General features: G+C 38.3%; 2 protein-coding genes across 5 annotated transcripts; both read left to right on the forward strand.

Annotated features, from left to right (window-relative positions):
- The first annotated feature begins 1059 nt into the window (after positions 1-1059).
- Positions 1060-3757, forward strand: LOC139147160 (perlucin-like protein). Its single transcript, XM_070718072.1, has 5 exons — positions 1060-1186; positions 1595-1679; positions 2515-2857; positions 3211-3284; positions 3554-3757. Exons 2-5 carry the CDS (start codon positions 1625-1627, stop codon positions 3619-3621), a joined length of 540 nt encoding a protein of 179 aa, XP_070574173.1. The 5' UTR covers positions 1060-1186; positions 1595-1624; the 3' UTR covers positions 3622-3757.
- Positions 3758-4016: 259 nt separating this feature from the next.
- Positions 4017-15590, forward strand: LOC139147159 (C-type lectin lectoxin-Phi1-like). 4 transcript variants are annotated; one of them, XM_070718068.1, is made up of 6 exons: positions 4134-4271; positions 5349-5453; positions 9279-9370; positions 10549-10891; positions 11777-11853; positions 15226-15590. In XM_070718068.1, exons 2-6 carry the CDS (start codon positions 5434-5436, stop codon positions 15264-15266), a joined length of 573 nt encoding a protein of 190 aa, XP_070574169.1. In that variant the 5' UTR covers positions 4134-4271; positions 5349-5433; the 3' UTR covers positions 15267-15590. The 4 variants fall into 4 exon arrangements, with proteins under 4 accessions (XP_070574168.1, XP_070574172.1, XP_070574169.1 ...); XM_070718069.1 differs by having other exon boundaries at positions 4232-4275; XM_070718067.1 differs by lacking the exon at positions 5349-5453 and having other exon boundaries at positions 4017-4271.
- Positions 15591-20200: the final 4610 nt, after the last annotated feature.

Genomic DNA, 20200 nt, shown 5'->3' on the forward strand with positions numbered 1-20200 from the left:
GATTGATGATCGTTGTTTCTGGACAATCTGTCATTTATGATGGAGTGAATGGTTAATTGGTCGGTAATGAGCGAATACGCGGGGACCACATTTCAGCGCCAGAAACTGAAAAAACATACTGACACTAATGAGACTAATTAACGACAGTGTGGTTTGAGCAAGGTAGTTCGAGGAAGCAAGGCTTGCATGTAGTAGTAGTCAGATTACGAATATTTCACGAAATATTTCTTGCTTAAAACTAACAGAAAGAGTAAAGTCAAATGGGCCGAATATAAATCCGACATATTGCACATTATTATAATAAAAGAATGACCTAAAGTTATTCAAAACACGTAATTATTTTGTGTTTCGTCGTTGATGCCAATAAATCTTCTTTTGGTTCAGCAATTCTGAATGACATGCGTAAAAGACCCAAACATGGTAAAAGATGTGAATGTGTTGACAATTTGAAATATCAAAATCCCGCCAACATTGAAGGAACTGATGGTTGTCAGAGCAGTTTAAAAGACAAATTCTGTAATACGCAGGCGGGACCGCAATACCTTGGAGATTTTGACTTTAAAAAGCGCCGCCCTGTCCCTAAGTCGATGGCGACTATATATCGGACACAACATATGATCATACATGCAGCGGCTGAAGGTTGATGGTATATGCATTACACTTTAGGGTGACGGGAACAGACGGTGTTGTGATCAGTAAAATACACCAAATTCAAATAATATTTGAAACTTGTGCACAGTAATTCACTAAACCTTTTACTCGACTTGTGAGTAATCTACATGACACCACCTTACACATAAAGCCTAATATCTGCAAGAGTTGTGCATCATGGATGCATCTCATGACAAACTATCATTGGTATTTCTGTTTTCAATCAGATAATCATTCATTTTAATCTTGATATGTATTTATAAAATCTATCAATGTTGGCAACATAATGTTTGTAAATGTATGCTCTCACTGACACTTTCAAAACATAATTAATTAGGTGGAAATTTGTCTAATTTTCTCACTAATAGCTTTCATTGCTTGGACTATTGCGTAACTAAGCCATCTGCTCAACCCATTCATAATCATAAAATACACCATTTGAGTCCTATAAAAACTCCAGCCCTTAAAAATTTCATCAGTTAGCCAAAGGAAGATTTCAGAGGTGGAAGGTGACCCTCTGGTTTTACTTCAACAGGTAAGTCACATATTGACGACCAACTTCAAAAACATTGTACATTTACAGCGATAGTTCCGGCTCACATTATGCACACCATTTGATACTCAGAGCTATATAAGCTGCAAAGCCATGCACTTGATGAAAATCAAGAAATGTCTACACAGTGGTATAAATATTGATTCCCCGAAATGTATCATACTGAAAATTTAGCTTGACATGATGGGACATATATTTTGAATCATAAAGTGAAAAATAAGTTAGCTATCTGTTCAGTCTTTTATTGGAAATATAGACGTGTGGCAGTAAAACAAATAAATAAAATTATTGACAAATTTAATAACAATGAGTACTTTTGCTAGTTTCCAGGAGACTAATTCTTCTCCCCGGAATATTTCAACTCACCTATAAACCGTTTTATTATTTCAGTTCAAATCTGTACAATTTCCCACTATCAAGATGATTCTTGCTGCTGTAGCTGTGTTGTCACTATTCGCAATTGCAGAGAGTAACGGTAAGCCAGTTGTGATCATATATATTCATGAGAATTTAATCTAAAAGCTATTTATTTAATCGCCCTAACTTTTATATTCCAGGGATTGTTACTCAAGCTACCATTTGCTGTGACATGATTGTACGCTGGCAGAACTACTACTTGACATTTCGTAATACAGTACAAAGTATTTGCTGTGAGATGAAAATCTGATTTCACAATACATTGCCACTTTATTCATTTATACTATTCGATATCCTGATGAAAACGTTGGCATCGACTCAGAAATTGCAGATTCTCATATGTAACCGATTGAAAGCAGGTCGAATCTGCAGCCTTCCATTACGATTTAGAAAGTATTCTTGTCACGTCTCTTATGAATTCTGTCGCATTCGCATGTCAATCATGTCAATTATGTATTATTATTACTACCACTACTACTACTACTACTACACTTTATTTGAAGAAGATAACCTGATTGCAATAAAATAAATGTAATTTCCATCAGAGCCCTCCTGAGTAAAGAGACAAAAATTACACTAACAAGTCGTTAAATAAACAAAACAAAATATGAATTGGATGACAAGAAAATGTCAAAGACAAAATACAGGCTAGTTTAAGTCAGAGCCTTCATTACAATACTTCAATAAAAAATACCTATGTTCTCAACGCCTTTCAATTTGTACAAGAATTCAAGTACCTTGCCAGAAGACAAAACATATGATACAACGAAGGAGAAATTTTAGTTCATTTCGGCTGTGGAGGGCGTAGGTTTTAATCACAGAAGAGTTTGAGGCATGAAACTCTGTCGGTTGTCGTGGAGTCTGAATTCGTTATTTTTTACCACGTCATTCAGAGTATGGTCCACTTTGTGCTGGCAAAAAATTCATGGTATACACCGACCACGTGTTCTGGAAAGACGCGAAGGCTTTATGCGAAAGCAAAGGTGGTGAATTGGCGAAAATCACCGATCGGGAGACAGACGAAATGATCAAAAACTATATCCAAGGGACTGGTATCATCGATGAGATTCAAACAGGTCTTTGGATCGGTTTAACCGACAGGCGGACAGAAGACACTTTCAAGTGGGGGGATGGTGAGAAATTATTGGATTGCGGTAGCTATTCCAACTGGAAACCTGGTGAACCAAACAACAACGTCAAGAAAAACGAAGATGGTCAGGACTGCGTTCAGCTATGGTAAACAAAGCATGAAACTCATCCATAACTAATTACCTTCAAAGAAAGTAAAGATAACGGTGTATCCTTCCATTACAAGAATACTTAATATGGTTTAATCTTTATTTGCCGCCAAAATGACCCTCATGAATTTGCCACATGGCTTGTTGTTGCGTTTTAAAAACCAAATTAAATTTCTTGGCGATATTAGGATGTTTATTGATCTTTGACAAAGACAGATCTTAAATCGATTCCATCACATCTTGTGGCTCTCTATCTTCGAAAATTTTCACACTTGCTTCATTTCTTTTATTACAATGCATTGGATTCAACTTACTGCCGTAATTCTAATTCTATTTTAATTCTACTTGCAGGAAAAAGAGGAACTTGATGTGGGACGATGAATATTGCGAGTATCGTAAAAAAGGATATGTCTGCATGTTTTATGGTAGGTTCATAGCAGAGCCCAATGTAAACAAACTTGTCATTCTCCTTTCCCTTTTCATTCTGTGACGTAGATCGCTGTCATTAGTAAGAGCGCTTAAAAAGATACTCCTAAACGTGTTACTACTTGATTAGGTGAAGTTAACGCTGTCTGATGTGAATTATTATTATAGTATCAAAACAGCAGTAATTTTATGGTGTTTCCTATAAGAGATGTCTGTCCGTAACTTCTTTTTAATGTAAGTTTTCGTGTCATTCTGTTTACCTTTTCAGAATGCGGCCAAGAATGTCTACGTTGTGCTGGAATTGAAGAAGCCACAGCGGCCCCGACCTTGGAATGAACTTGACATGTCGATACCATGGCAGTTACATGAATCCGAACAAATCACGTGAAAGTCGCCTGTCTTCCAACGCTTAATTTATTCTTTTAAATTGTGTACATTGCTAATTAGTAATTAAATACTTGTCAAAGAATAATTGTATCGATTTGTAAACCTTTTCATTTGTATGTTTGAGATACCTGTATGGCCATCAAAAATTCAATGTTATCTTTCTTCTTTGGCTCACCATAACTTACAAACCTCTCTGTGCCATCCTAGTCGCGATATCACACACAGAGAGACACACATACACGCACGCACGCGCACGAAGGAAAAGCTACACACACCCTGTATCGATAGCATCGGCACATCAGGGTTCGCGATAAAGCGCCTAGTCCGTTTGGTAGCCTTTGTTTGACAGTTTGTTCATCTTCTCGCGGTTGGTTGCTATACACTGTTGCCAAGGAGTGTACTCGATGACAGGTACACAATCGCCAGCGATCTCGCTTGCCGGACCCGCTTAGTCCTGACCTCACTTCTATTGTTCACTTTGCCCTAAGTAATGTTCACTATGTGACCTAAATGCAATTCAGTCCTCATAGCTTATTTCAGCTTCTTTCCGAGCCATTTAAAGAGAGAGTACCTGAGGACCTGACACGTTGCTTCAGAAAGTAGGTAACCAAAATCTTCATTTCATTCATTCATCTTTTCCTTGCTTTTTTCTGGTCTTGATGGGAGTTAAATCGGCGGATGTCATGGAGAGCAAATGTTTCACATGATGAACGACTCGCGGGCTGTAAATCTGCGTTACTTGGCGCTATCTGGGCCGCGTCTCGACACCGAATGAATGCTGTATTTGTGCCCCAACATAGTGTAGACACCATTGCTGTAACGATACTTCCATTTGTATACTTGTTAAAACAAGGCACGGTTACTTTATCCATGAACAAAGTAACTTGTCATCTCTTCTTCAGCGGGATGAAAGACAAATTTCAAACATGTCAGATGTTGAAAACATATCGGATGTTGAAAATTTCCCTGTTGGTTTAATTCTGATTTATAGAAGTTCTCGGTAAAAGAATTCAGTGTGGTGAAGTTATCAGTACCGTCTGTCGTTTTGCGGTTCCTTGCGTAATTGTTCACTGTTTGTCGTGATATCTCCTTCAGGGCAAAGCAAAACTACAGCATGCTGCGCTTTATTTTCGGGTGTGTCCATAAAAACAAATTTATTTAGTTAAGGGTCACTGGACAGCGTAAATGACTAAGTTACTGTGTTGTCAATACTTACGGATGAAAAATCTGAATATCGAAGTCGGTTGGGTAAAACAATGACTAAACCATGGAGTTAAAGGTGAAATAAACAGGATGGGGTTGTTATGAGACTGCTAGCAGAGTACAGGTTTGTCGTAAGTTATAATGTGAAAATTTCAAATCTCATGACTTAAATATCGTAAGCTTGCAAATTTCTGTGAAATCATGTTTCAAACGGAGAACAGACCTATACACATCCGAAATATATGGTTCGAAGTCTAGCTGCGACTACCATTGACCGAAATCTTATACTTTGAATTTTAACATTACAGTTGACCGTACGTTAGATTATAACAGACACATTTGAACGACACTCTAGTTGCAGCAAACACTCTGAAGGAAATCTAAGATTTGATATGTTAAGTAAGTACATAGCTAGGTGTACATAGCTTTAAATGTCTTTGGCCTCTGTTTTGTTTTGGATTTACTGTCAACAGCGACTTCGGCTAAGTAAAATACTCGCTGTCATTTTGCGTGTGTTGCTGTTGCATCAGGGAAAACGTATTCGTTGATGGCGTCGTTATGAAGACTCCTGTCTCTATGTAAGTGATACTATTTTGTTTAGGAAAATAACCATGGTGACACGTAATGAAGAGCAACATAAATTATGTCACATAAGGAGAGCGTCTTCAAGGTGTGGTTAGTGACAGGGGAACGAAGAATGCGTACTGTATTGGAAACACACAATTGCCAAAACCCGACGGTGTGTTTGCATGGCTGGTATCATTGATCTGTTGACATTACATGTACGTATCGGTTCCCCGGTTATGTTAGATCAGATTACATGTAGTAAGTGCATGCAACGGAGGTATCTGTTACTCGTCAGATGGGAGAGCTGTCACATGATATAGGAGGCTGGTCCGGGGGAGATCGAATGTGGCCAATCTTGTAAGGTACCACTCTCCACACATCCCCTATTGAAAATGCAGCATAAATTATGTCACGCAATCTAGGAGAGCGTCTGCGAGGCGTTGTTTGAGACCGGGGAAGGAAGAATGTAACTTATTGGAAAAACACAGTTGCCATAACCCGACGGTGTTTGCCTGGTATCATTGGTATGATCTTATATTCCGGTTCCTCGGAAAGGTTCCTCGATTATGTTCGATCAGATGCAACGAAGATATTTGTGACTCATCCGACGAGAGACGCGGCTTTCACATAGGTGGGCCGGACGAGATCGAGTGTGGCCCGTCTTGCGGTGAAACATGACCCTACCTTACTCCAAATTCAAGTTTGAAACACGTATAGTATTGACAAATTTGCTGACTTGGATACTCATAATAAAGATATTCAGACTGGTCACTTGAAAGACGTTTATTCATCTGAACGAGGGATGCTTTGTGTGTCTTAAACATTGGAAATCACCAAAAAGTCACATAAAACTTACTTTGCTTAATGATGATAGTGTATTTGGTGGATTTGAGCAAACTATATATTGACCTGCGCTGCTTGTTCAACCATGGTTGTACTTTTACTTTACCAAGCGATTGTTCACCGTACAATGTGATTCAACTAAAGTTAAACGTTGGTAAATCAAGCTATTGACTACTTCGGCTTGTTCATTTCAACAAAAGTATATCTTTAACCCAAAACAACTGTTCATTTCGATGTTCATTTCAACAAACGATTATTTTTACAGACGAGTAACACATACAGCTTCACCACATATACCTGAGCATAAATAAGTTTGCTGATCATATACGTTTTTACAGCGAAAAAAACTACCAGACAAGAACATTCCGAACAATGCATTTCTTGTTATAAGGTGACAAATACAGTGCACATTATAAAATCTACAAATATATCAGAAGTTCAGGTTGTTGACGACTTTCTTAAAATAGTTTCAAATGTATCAGAGATGGTCTAGTTTGTCATCGCCTTTGTAAGCCACTCTGAAGAGTTGTTCCCGGTAAAATTTGACAAAGAGTTAATTGTACTCCATTCAACGGGTAAAATCTCACAAGTTGATATATAAACAGTATAATTGGTAGAATTAGTCGAAAATATTGTCACACTTCTTCATAGGAGGTGCAAATTGGTGAAAGGTAAAAATTGTTTTAATAGCACTTGTAGGGTTTGTCATTTGTTTTCAGTTATCGTTTTTGTCACGGATAACACGTTCATGCAAGCTGATAGGATGTAATGTGTGTCCAGCAGGTCATTTGTTTGTTTTTTTGCGTCGATTGATTGTCATTGTTTAAACCACTTTTCGAGTGAAAGTTCTGCTATAAAAGAATATACAAAGCGAAATACAGTGTGACGATGAAATTCTGTAAAATCAAACTTCTCTATGAAATGTACATGGCTCCTTTCAATCATTGACAATCATAGTTGGATTTCTGTAAAAATGCCTTTCAATACTTTAACCAACACATCAAGACTCGGAATTTGCATCAAGCTTGAAATCACTAACTTTAAATATGACCCTTCCTCTATGTATTTTGCAAAAAAGTGATCCACCCGAGGGTAGGTATATAAATTTGACCCTTCCAAATCCCCCCCGCCCCAGCAGCCTCATAATGACTAAGCTACCTGAAGGCCATGTAAACCTAAATAAGTGTGGAGTTATTGGTCGGCATCATTATCGTGGTGACCTGTACTGAAATAGCTTGGCACAGCTTGACAGTCTCTAAAAGATATTACTGGCCGCTTGGTTAAACACTTTGTATGCACCTTTTGTGACTGACCACATTCTATAGCTTTCGTTTGACAAGGTGATTGAACATGGCAAATAAACCTGTGCGTCATCGGCAACTTTTGTATTACAAAGGATAATGTAGGACATAGGCACTTTGTCCGGCGAACACTTTGTGCTCCACCTTTACACCAACGGGCGTCATGTGGGTGAAATCAGAAAGTTAAACCGTCCTCTGAATTTAGGGTCAAGATCGACATGTGTCCTAAGACTACCCATGCAGTCATCGACAGAGAAAGACGTCTTTGACATGAAACATGTGTGTCAAAGCGAGTAACTTTGGCTTAAAATGAAAGTCATGTCAAACCACTGCTATTGCTTGAAACAATGAAACTGTGACAGATTCATTGATCATTAAAATAAATTTCTATGAACAAATCGAGCATAAATGTGAAGAGGGAAAACCAACAGTAAACCTCATGTATAACATCGTGTGAATTCAATTTTTTAGTCACTAGCCGGTGACTTATTCGAGACACGTTCTTGAACTTCGATGTTAATTCAAGGACACGCCAACTCTCCGAATGGGTTACTGTTAGAATATCAATGTCGCAGTGAATATAATGTCCTTAGTTTACCGGCCTTGTGACATAGACAGTACGAAACATACTGAGAGTTCATGACAGTTTCTGACCATACCTGCTACGCCGTTTGCAATGCAACACATTTTTGTTAAACTATGTAAATTAGAACAACTAACTCTATTCTACTGAATGACAGGTCACCAATGTGCCGATGAAGCCAAATATTAATATTATAATCAATTTTGCTGAATCGCATCATGTACATCAAAACTATATTCGTTTTGTTGAAATTAAATTTCTGCCAGACTTAGTACGTCACGAAGTTAAGACACATTATAAGATAACACAATATTTATCTTAGAGGGATTCTGATGAATTAGGTACTTTTATTCGAAGAATATATTCCCATATTTTGATGAAAAGTGTAATCGATGACAAATACAAGAAGGTTGCTTGTAAAACTGGATCCATCTGATGACATTATAAGCTCCAGTTTGACATGCATGACGAACGTTGGTTTAAAACTTCATGTATTCATAGACTTCGATTGCGAAGGAACGGTATTGTTGCATGGTTTGGCATTATATCGAGCTTTTCAAGCATTGAAAACTGAGGGGGCGGTGTGGTTTAAATAGAGTACAATGGCTTCGGTAGCAACAAGGTTGGCACTACATCAAACCATTCCAATCCTTGCAATTGGTCGCACACACATATAGAGCAATAGAAACACAATATTTTTTGATAAATGCATGTCAACGAGACATAAAAGAAATCTAAACTTCTTTCAAATTGTTATTTTGGTTTTTTAATCATATGAAGTCCTTTACATTTTGCTCTAACAGGGGTTCTGTAGACGTACTACCGTAATACCTCCTCCTCATTTATGCAATTTTCCCAAAATAGTATGAGTCATATCGTTACAAACTGAAGATACTGGGAATTCACTTGTCCTCACATCGATAATCATCTACTGACGACCTAGGAATAAGCCTGATATGTTACACTAATTTCATCTGCAATAAACTATTCCACTCTCTCTCTCTCTCTCTCTCTCTCTCTCTCTCTCTCTCTCTCTCTCTCTCTCTCTCTCTCTCTCTCTCTCTCTCTCTCTCTCTCTCTCTTTCTCTTGTTGTTGCTTGTTTTTCCAGCCATACCCCGATCATCAATACAGCTGAGATTACCGATATGTGGCTCCGTGTGGCTCTTGTGTTTATAGTGTTGGGTTACAGTCAGAGTAATGGTAAGTTTTAACAAATCGTAGATATGTGGTCGTTCTGACTTCACAAATGTCAAAAATATTTAAAACAGTCCAAATCTTGGAATGGAATCGTACAAAATATCCGTGTTGAACTCATGGTGTGTTGAGTAGAGCGAAGTTTGCAGAAAGAGTATTACCCAGAAATCGTAAGGGCTTAGTCCAAGGAGAAGCAAAGAAGTCACCTATGGTATTTGCTCCTGGGCAAGGCAGCTGAATTGAAAGTATCCTTTCCAAGATGTAATATTTGTGAAATATCATGACATATGTATGATTCTTAATTACACAAATTTTGTGTATCAGGCCGGAAAAAATGTACCGATGACGCTTGGCATGTTTGTGCTCAGGGAAACGATATGCTGCCATGTCCATACGAAGCTCCCTCCTTATCAGGAGTACTCTAGTTATAGCATCGTTATAACACCTGACACCACAATGCATTCATACATTCATGCACAGACTGAGATTCACGATACATTTTACACTTTTGATATTGCTCTATTAATAGTTGTGTTGCTTTTAATACTAATTCAGTGATTAACGATGAACTCAATGACGCTTTTCATTTATATTTTAACTCTTTGCTTGCAAATGAAGTTTGCCTAACCTCAGCCAAAGTAGGTCAGGAACTTGCAATGTCCACTCTGCTGGTAAAGGTTATTTTTAGACAAGACAGGGTGTTAATAGAAAGAAAATACATGTGCTTGTATAAAAAAACATAACGTATGGACTTCAGAGAATGAAAGCATACGACAAATCACCTTCATTTCCCGGTACATTTTTGCACACCAAAGGTGAGTTTTGTTTGATTGCGGGGTTGACGCTTCTGAAAATCAAGTGACCCTTTCCTTTCTGTACTTCTCAAAGAGAGCATGAACCCCTCTAAGCATCTGTCCAATTTTACATGCCCCCCTACTCTCCGCGATTTGTCGGCTCATGCTTGTCCGTCCATAATAACTGACCATTCACGCAATGCAAACGTGACGATCTACTTACATACATTCTCTTCCGTACACGCTTCAATATAATTGTGCCATTGACAACTTGTTCAAGTGTAAAGATATCTTATATGTGTCGTGCTGATCATGTTTGTATAAAACAATATTCACATATATATGTGGGCGGGGCTTTTGACTTAGCCAATGTTTCTTATATCATTCCAGAGTACGGACCGCTTTGTAAATGCAAGCATTACAGGGTATACACTGACCAAATGTATTGGACTGAGGCGGCGCTGTTCTGTGAGTTGCAGGGTGGCTTACTTGCGAAGATCCCGGATAAAGAAACTGACGACTCTATTCGGAGCTATATCTTGGATAGTGGCGCTGGTGACGAGGTTTCATCGGGTTTTTGGATCGGTCTAAATGATCGACTTGAAGAAGGCATTTTCAAATGGCTAGACGGGGAAGAGTTGTCAGAATGCGGTAGTTATACCAACTGGGCGTCTGGAGAACCAAACAACAACGTAAAGAAAGATCCAGAAGGACAAGACTGTGTACAATTGATGTAAGATATCGCCAAAATGCTCATGACACACGTTGACATCAACTCTTTTCTTCATAGTTCCTGTACTGAAAAGTAAAAGCAGCGCTCTAAACTCTGTTGTATTCAAGCAATTCTAAACAAAACGCAGTGTCATTTACTTGAAAGTAGGTTTTGCACCAAAATGGATGTGGGACAGTGCTGGAACATTCTTTTGCACACATTTACCGGACGAAATATTTTCCCTTCAACGCATGCTTTTAGACATGTCGCCTCAATCTTTATCTTTGCAAATAATTATATGTACTTAAGTCCTATTTTAAAATGTAGGCGTATCATCTTCGATGCTCTTCACTGGTGTCGCGTACTTGTAGACGACATATATAATATGGCTGTTTTCACCTAGGTTATGGTGAAAAATTCGTAAGAACGCGATAATTTTGCATTGTCTATCTTACCAACCATATTTTCAGCCGTTCGCCGAATAGCACCCTTGCTAGTGTACGTGTTGAAAGAATGAAAATTAATTTTAAATACATACCGGGTATAAGCTTACTATGTTGTTCAACTCACTGGATAAATTATAAACTTGAACTGAATATTTATGGAAGTGTTTCATAATTATGTCTCTTTCATATTTCCTCGTTCGCACATACAGTATGAAAATAGCAGCGAGTCTGAGATATCAGTCAAGTCTGTAACTTCAATTTACCTTCTATCATGCCCGTTATTATTTAAAATCAGACACTGAGATTTGTTTGCCCTTTTCATAAACACGACCTTACACTTCCTGTCCTGTGTAGGCGCAAGGAACACAGAAGGCAAATGTCAGTTTATCTCTTATGAGAGCACTGGCAATACCTACGATGAGTCTTATTATAATTGTACCGTCTTTATTTTTTCTTGCAGGAAACGACAAAACTTTAAATGGGACGACGATTATTGCCAGGGTCAACGAAGAAAGGGTGTTGTGTGTCAGTTTAACGGTGAGGGCGCTTTTCGCTTTAGTTGATCTGGTGATCCGGGTGGAGGGGTCTTTGATAATGAAGGGTTGGCTGGAGGAATCGCTTTCACGAGCGGTTTCCTGAAAAGAGGGTCACATTTTGTTGAAACCATTTCTTTGGGTTGATCTCTTATTTGTCAAAAACACGTTTCAAGGTGATGAGTAGCGAATGTCCTATAGTTCTGAGTAGGTATAAAATGGCGTAGATTAAGTGACAGAAGATAATATATCTTTTCAATATTGAGTTGTTGTGGTTTTATATAATACGTCTGTTTACGTCTGTTAATTGAACCCACCGTACGTCCAGACAAAAATGACATCGTGATAAATGATTTTATAGGTAATTAAGGCGGCTGTCAGTCTGGGGCTTAGGAGGCTACAATTTCGACAGGGCTCATATTTTCCACTCGCCCATACCATAAATACCTGACATGCATACCATACATATACTAGCCCTTCCCCTCAATGAAGTCATCGATGTCGGCCCTATGGTGCATCCGCGATGCTATAGCGTTCTGTCTAATGTTTTAAGCAAATTAAAAAGTTGACCTGCATAAAGCAGGGAGAAAAGTTTTGAATTCGCAGTGAGTAGTGGACAGCAATTACGTGTAGTAATGGTAAGGGAGATAGAGGTGGGCTGGAACGTGGCGGACGTTTCTTTTCAGTTGGCGACCTGATCATGACAATTAACTTACTTTCGTTGTCTTGCAATTGTCACTCTCAAACGTGTTTGTGGAGAAGTAAAACTGTATTAACGGAATGGGACAATAAGTAATTTATGCCGTTGCGCTGTTGAGGAGATAGGTATTATGAGTTGTTGAGCTGGCGACTCGCCAATATCCCATTTGACATTAGACAGAACGCTATAGCATCGCGGATGCACCATAGGGCCGACATCGATGACTTCATTGAGGGGAAGGGCTAGTATATGTATGCTATGCATTCAGATAGGGTATGGGCGAGTGGAAAATATGAGCCCTGTCGAGTTCCCATACCGGCTAGGACTCAGGGTAAAGCTGCGCAAATTGGTAAATTATAAGTAAATGATACATGCACTCGCTATACGTCATGATCCGATGAGCTTTCAGAGATGTTTTGAGATCAGAGTGCAGGTGTAATTTTGTAGAATAACAAGAAAGCCTTAGTACGTGTCATTGCCCGAAGAAATCATTTGTTTTAGGCTGCATTAAAAAACGCCTCTGGAGTTGGGGGGATTCAAAAAAATGTTCTGATTTTTTCAAATATCCCCCAATAAATTCGCAATGTGTTCAAGTCCCCTTCCTACTTGCTATAATTTTGAAGTTCCTCTCTAAGGAAGGTAAAATGTGGCCGATATACTGCTTCGTCCCAAAATATCAAATCATAATACATGGGAGTCTATTTGGCAAACTATTAACATTTTCCCAAAACAACAATCTATATCTGTACATTTAAAAGTGTATATCTGTTCATCTATAGACGTTTGATAACTTGATGTATAAATGTACTTGATTAGCATGGGGTGTTTACAAGTGCACATGTGTACAAGAAATTGAATTTTGGAATTTCGCCAAAAATGTTGATCCAACTTTACATGGGAGTCTATGAAAAAACTGTGAATATTTTTTCTCAATTTAAATCTTGCAATATTGTGCATATATGGACCCTGAATAATTGACATTATTATACTTGATTAGAAGAGGGTGGTTACATGTGCATATTTGTACAAGAAATTTGATCTTGGAATTTCACCAAAAGTGTTGATCTACTATACATTGCACAGTAATTGAGGCTACCCACAATTCTCCATGATCTGTACACAAGGAGATCACTCACTGAACTGAAGCAAATTTCTTCTGTACACAGAACAACTCGGACCATATTTCAACATTCAGGCAACATAGTTCTGATAATAATAATTTTCTGATTTCCCACTGTGAATACTGAGAAGATCAACCCCTTTTCCGCGAAGGAGATAGCAATTTTGTAATTTTGTCGACATAGATTTTTGACAGCCATACACAATATTTTCAAGCAAACTAAGGGAATAAGTTGCATCTGTGTTGGCAAAAGAAAGGGTGATTTTTTTTAATGTTCGTAACAAAGGAAATTTTCATGCTTGACAGGTGGTATGATGAGACCATCTTAGTTGCTGATAACTTTATCTTGACAAGTGTGCAATTTTTAGCACCTCCAAACATCGACTTCTCATTCAATTTACTCTTGAATTTTAAACATAATCAATAATTTTGAACATAGTTTTAACAAATAATCCTGAACTTAAATTGTCAGTTAAAAATTGTTAAGAGAACGATAAAATTGAAAAAGCCTTTAGCAAAAAATGTCTGAGTGAACAAATCGAGGGGAATTGTGAGTACCCTTACTAACTGTGCATTGTAGTCTGTTAGGAAACTATGAATAATTTTTTTACAATTACAAAACTCGGTAAATCTGTACATTTATGTGTGCTTGATTATTGATTCTAATGTACTTGATTAGACTAGGGTGGTTACAAGTCCATGTGTGTGCATGAAATTTGATTTTGGAATTTCACTGAAAATATTGATTCACTACATGTTTTGCTATGTTATCTTTATTTATTCAAGTGTTATGTGTGGACTTGTATAATGCCAAACCCAGCCCCAAGGGCTTATACATTAAAGTAATACAGGTTTCTATATATTGTAGGCTATGAGGAAACTACAAAAAACACATAGGTTATCTTCTCCCAAAGTGTTATTCAAAGGTTGTTTGACCTGAAGCTTCCAGTTGTTATTGATGCCAATATGCACTACTCTAAATAGTTTGTATTCTGTCAAGGTCCTCAAAAATAAAAATGAACATACGGCGACACGGTCATTTACACTGACCTAGACCCAATTTATTGTCAATGGGAGAATGTTATCAAATAAATTATCTCCCAAATTGTTATTGAAAGGTCAAGTTAAAACTTTTAGTCATTAAAGAGGACAGTTTTGCACAACAATGGGGTTGTTTGGTAAGTAAAAATCATGACAACCTAAATCTTTTGCCTTAATGTGGCTGCTTAGATCATCAATACATTGTTTAATACATGTATACCCTAAAACGTGCGTCCGGAGGGCGCGCCGAAAACGGAAATGGCGGGAAATGAAAAGTGCCAGAAGGCTCTTGAAAAGGAATTTGGTATTCAATAAATTTTCCAGTCCCCCCCCCTTTGTAATGTCAGTTTTTTAGATCTCCCCCGGCATGTTGTAAATGTTTTCAAGTCCCCCCTAAAACCTCCCGCCCCTCCCCTCCAGAGGTGTTTATGAATGTAGCAGACATTTCTCAAATAAAACTACTAGAGTATGCTGATATTGTAAACATGTTTGTTTAATTTTCTATTTGCCCATAGTTTGTGACGAGGACGTATGCAGTGCCTGCATTGGTGACTAAGAAGACACAAAATGGCAAAATTATCTTCCATTTAATCCCAGCTTGTTATCTGTAACACAACTGACGGCAGGCCATGTTTTCCAACTGATGATACATCGTTGAAAGTACCGGTCCTACTTACAAGGAATCCATTCTTAGAGTCGGAAATATTTGGAATTGTCGATTTTCCATTTTCCGGCTTTGCATGTATTTTGTTTTTTGTTTTGCTTTTTTTTTAATCAGACTTGTGGGCATATAATGTCATATTACTCTTCAATAGACGGTTTATGTAAAATATGTATCATTTTCTAATAAACAGTGACCGTTTCAACAAATAAACAGTAATATTGTGATTATACGTGATTTCTTTTTTTAAATATTTTAATTACTCCCACAAAAAGATGATAGTGATTGAAGGAATGTCTAGGTGAGAAGACAAGGTACATACATATGTAAAAGTGAATTGTGTTAGACAATCACGTTGACGGGTTCAGTTTGAATCAAAAACAGTTAAAAGTTTTTTATTAGCCTTATCTCAAAACAAATTGATTGATTAAACTCAACTTTCAAAGGCGACAACAGATAATGTCAACTTACTCCCCGGCCACAAGATCTATTCTTTTAAAAGGGAGTCGGAAAGGAACCCGGCGAGGATAAAAAAATATAGTGACAATGTCGTATGTCTTGCGGGGCAGGTATTCAAGAGGGAATGTTATGCATAGGGATGGGAAAGTATTTGGGAGAAAAGGGGTGAGAAGTGAAAGTCTGATGATGATAGATCGAAATGTATAGAGGGTTGACAGGGAGCTCTTACGGTTGATAGTTAAGGTAGAAGGCACCTCGGGGACAGACATTCGGACTCTCAAATTTTTACAATTCTCTTCTGATATACCACATGTATGGGTTCATTTTAAAGCTCTTGGTGAAAGAAAACATTTCACCGGCTTAGTTTATCGATATTCGAAAATTTTTATTTTTCGCCATAGAGTTAACACAGGGATGGCGGCCATTTTGAATTTCTCATATCGGTAAATCTTGGGTAATTTGTTTCTCTAGTACCAAAATTTGCACTGTGACCCCCTATTTTTATTCTTGATTTTGAAAGAGAATGATTGAAAGATCCCTTGAGTAAAGTTAGAGCAAAAGTTTAAGTCTTTCACTTTCGAGGTGCATAATGCCTTAAGAGATGGAAGAAGGTGCTTTGTGGAGAGAAATATGTAGAGTGAGTGTAAGTGTAAGGAATGGGTATTTGATTTGTAAGATAGTAGGATAGTTAACCTATAGTTAACCTATAGTTAACCTATCGTCGCTTTGTGTGCACGTCAACTATACTTTAATTACCCAGAATTGACAGTTTGCTAATTCAGCGTTTTCGTTGGAGGCCGGCACCCGGCGAAATAGCGATGTTTCACTAAAGACGAACGCGTCGTTAATTCTGTAACGGGATTAGGTGTGGTACCCTAATTAATTAGTAATCGTCAGTTCTGTTCGTCGCCTTCCGGCTCATTATGATAGTCTATTCTAGACTATAAGTATGCACTACGACACAATATATATAGGATTGCGGTGCCAGTACACTATCCTGTGCAGGACCGAATGTTTATTAACTGGAAAGTTAACTATGGCAACACGACAAAAAACAAAGCAAGCAAACTAAGAAAAGGAAGCTCTTCTGCCTATAAGCAAGGCAAATTGCCCGCAAAGATACTCAAAAACGCAAACACGAAACAAGCACATAGCCGCCCAGGAAAAACCAGAGAACAAAAACCCTAAAAGCTAAAATTAGGGAAAAAATACGACTGGAAACCTGTACCCGATTGCAGTGCTACATGTGCTCAAAGATATCGGGCAAATCTTGAAAATTAACTGAAAATTTTTAAACGCAAAGCGAAAAATCAAAACGAAAACAATACAAATTCAAAAATTGAAAAAAATATTACAAAGCAAAGAAAACTGGATGCTGCACAGTGAGTGGCACACTGCTAGACTGACAATATTTCAAAACCGACACACTGGACAAACATCCTAACACCTGCCGACAGGCCACTCATTGGCTAACAATGACGTCACGCTAAGACAATAATTTCCCGCTATTCTTCAAACCGCGGGAAATTTCATGTCTATTCTAGACTATAAGTACGCACTACGACACAATATATATAGGATTGCGGTGCCAGTACACTATAGACTCAACTTTAAAGAACGGGAAAAGAGAAAAACACTTTTATAAATTATAAAAGTAAACTCTGAGAAACAGCTAAACGATTTTTCAAAGACTCTACCACATAGGCATCTTTGGCATAAGATCTCCATCTTCCATGACGTTGCCAACACCGATCTCCAATGCCAGCACTAGCGGCAGCAGTAGCTCCGCCTGAACGAAGGGAATGTAACCCAAACGACTTGTCATCAGCACCAACCTACTTCAGACGTGCAATAATGCACTCTCTTGCTCTGCTATAACTAAGCTTTTTATTAACAGAAACTAATCTACAAATGCTATTAGACCAATAAAGAGGACGGAACAAAAAACTGGAAGAAGAAAAATCAATATCAGCCGCCTCGGCATACCTCAATAACATAGCATAAGGGCAGGCGATAGAACTAAGCTTGGAAATTACTAACTTATCGCCCTGCCGAAACTGATCTGTTTTACTGCGTTGAATACACAAAACAAGATGGCCTGGATTAACAAGCACATCACAACATCTCAAATTACTAACTTCATCAAATCTCAAGAAACCTGTGAAACTTAGCAAAATAATCGCAAGATCTCGCAACACTAATAAATCATTACATGACTGATACTTTAGACAAAGTCCACGTAACATATCACTAGATACGGGATCTTTTCTTCCTCTAACTACTGGAGCATGCCTCTTGGAAGTCTCCAATAAATTGATGACAAAAGGATGTGAAGAAGGATCTACATGACCGCATACACTATGTGCCCACTTGATCCCATAAACAATACTTGAAATAACGCAAGGAGAACAATTTTGTTCTAGTAAATAAGTAACAAACAAAGCAACGTGCACCGGATTCCCTGGCAAGGAAATCTCTCCCTTGTTGCGGATAAATTGGTCCCAACGCTTGAAGTAACTGTAATACTTTTTAACTGTATTGTCACTTCTTGAAGCAATCAAATGAATGGGAAACTTCTCTGCCAGTCGCTCCAAGTCTGGATTCTGTAAAGATGCTCCCACTGCTGTCTTAACAGTGTTGTCGAGATCTAGACCTGCAAGCAATAAAACATCAATGGGAATATAAATCGTTCAGCTCGAAAAATCAACTCGAAGTGCAATCATACAAAAATTCAGAGGACGACCTGAAAAAATCCCGTTTCTACCCAGCCCTCTGACAATGACGCCGGATTTCGGCAGAATACGAACTGATCGAATGAAAACGGCGTACTTATCACCGTTTGGCATCAAAAATGGCCAAAAAGGCGCCGATCGCCACAAAGGAACCACTAAAGTCCCTTTAGCTCTATCAGAATTCAACTTCTTTACAACTCTTATTAATATAGACGGGGGAGGAACTAGCCAATTATTTTCTCCTTCCCAGGAAAGAGAAAAAGCATCTACGGCCGCTGAACCTGGACACCAAAAACTGGAATTAAAAATACCACATTTTGCATTGTAGCTAGAAGCAAATCTGTCAACAGTGTGATGTCCCCAAATATTATCCAAGAAGCTGAACACATCGTCACTTATACTCCAATCATCGTCATCAATATACTTACTGAGCAAATCTGCCTTCACATTATTCTCTCTTGGCACCCAACGTGGAAACAGAACAACATCGATACCGGTCAAAAAGTTAATGCGCCAGTCAATGTAAACCCCCACCCCCCCCCCCCCCCACCTCGGGCGATACGGGAAAAATGTGGGGGGTTAGACCGTGTGTGCCATGAAACTGTGCCCGAGGGGGTGCAATTGCCTCGTTTTGATCCCACTATTCCTTTGACGGACTGGCCCAGAATATGTTCGTAAATAACTACGCATGCGCACGTATGCAGGGCCTGAAAATTACCCGAGGTCCCGGACCAGTGTTTTTATCCCGAACCAGTACTAATTACCCCTAAAAAGTCCGCAGACCAATACAAAAAAGGAGCCAATTTATTTTGCAAGGGAATGTCCAGTGCTTTTCCCAGATTGTGTTCTAGTGTCTTTTGACGAAAAATTAGAAACTACGTCCCCCCCCCCCAAAATACCGAAGTTACTGAAACCATGGAGGTAGCAGAGACGCACTAAAGCCAGTTACACTAAAACCAAGAGCCCATTCCATTGAGAGACTACGTCTTATAGGTACATAATTACAATAATTATCGCGTCGATCAAACATTTAAAATTTAGTCTATTTCTTTCATCACAACATAAACTCTAAAGGAAAATCAGTTACTCTATTACAGTTTGCGATTCATGATTTGAGCCAGGCGATATGCGTCCACTAGCCACTGCACTGCAAAAATCAAATGACGGGCCACGTACTCATTTTACATGTAAAATTTAATGTGGTAAAAACCAGACCATAGCCTCAGCTAAAAATATCAGCAACCCCAAAATTGTGTGAAAATATTATATCTCTGTCTATTAAAGTAGTATTTTGCAGTAAAATTCTCTGGAAGGAGTCTCATTACAACTTTCCGATCGTCCGTGGCAAGCAAGCTTCTGAATTTAGAAGGTCACCATGCTGCATTCTTTATATAGTCAAGACCCCCTAGCTCGATTGTAGTTGACCTTAACAAGAACCGCCTAGCTTGTCAAAACAGCGTTATGGCAATTTGCTATTGCTATCAAAGGAAAAAGAAGTCCCTCTCAGATATTTGGTGTTTTCAACCTATTTTTTACAATTTAAATGGAAAAGAATCAACCGCTGGGCAATTATAAAAATGAAGTGAACTTTATAGCAATAGTAAAAAACATGTCAAGTGTGTGTACAAGAACTTGAGA

This window comes from Ptychodera flava, chromosome 13 (genome assembly GCF_041260155.1).
Source record: "Ptychodera flava strain L36383 chromosome 13, AS_Pfla_20210202, whole genome shotgun sequence".
NCBI lineage: Eukaryota > Metazoa > Hemichordata > Enteropneusta > Ptychoderidae > Ptychodera > Ptychodera flava.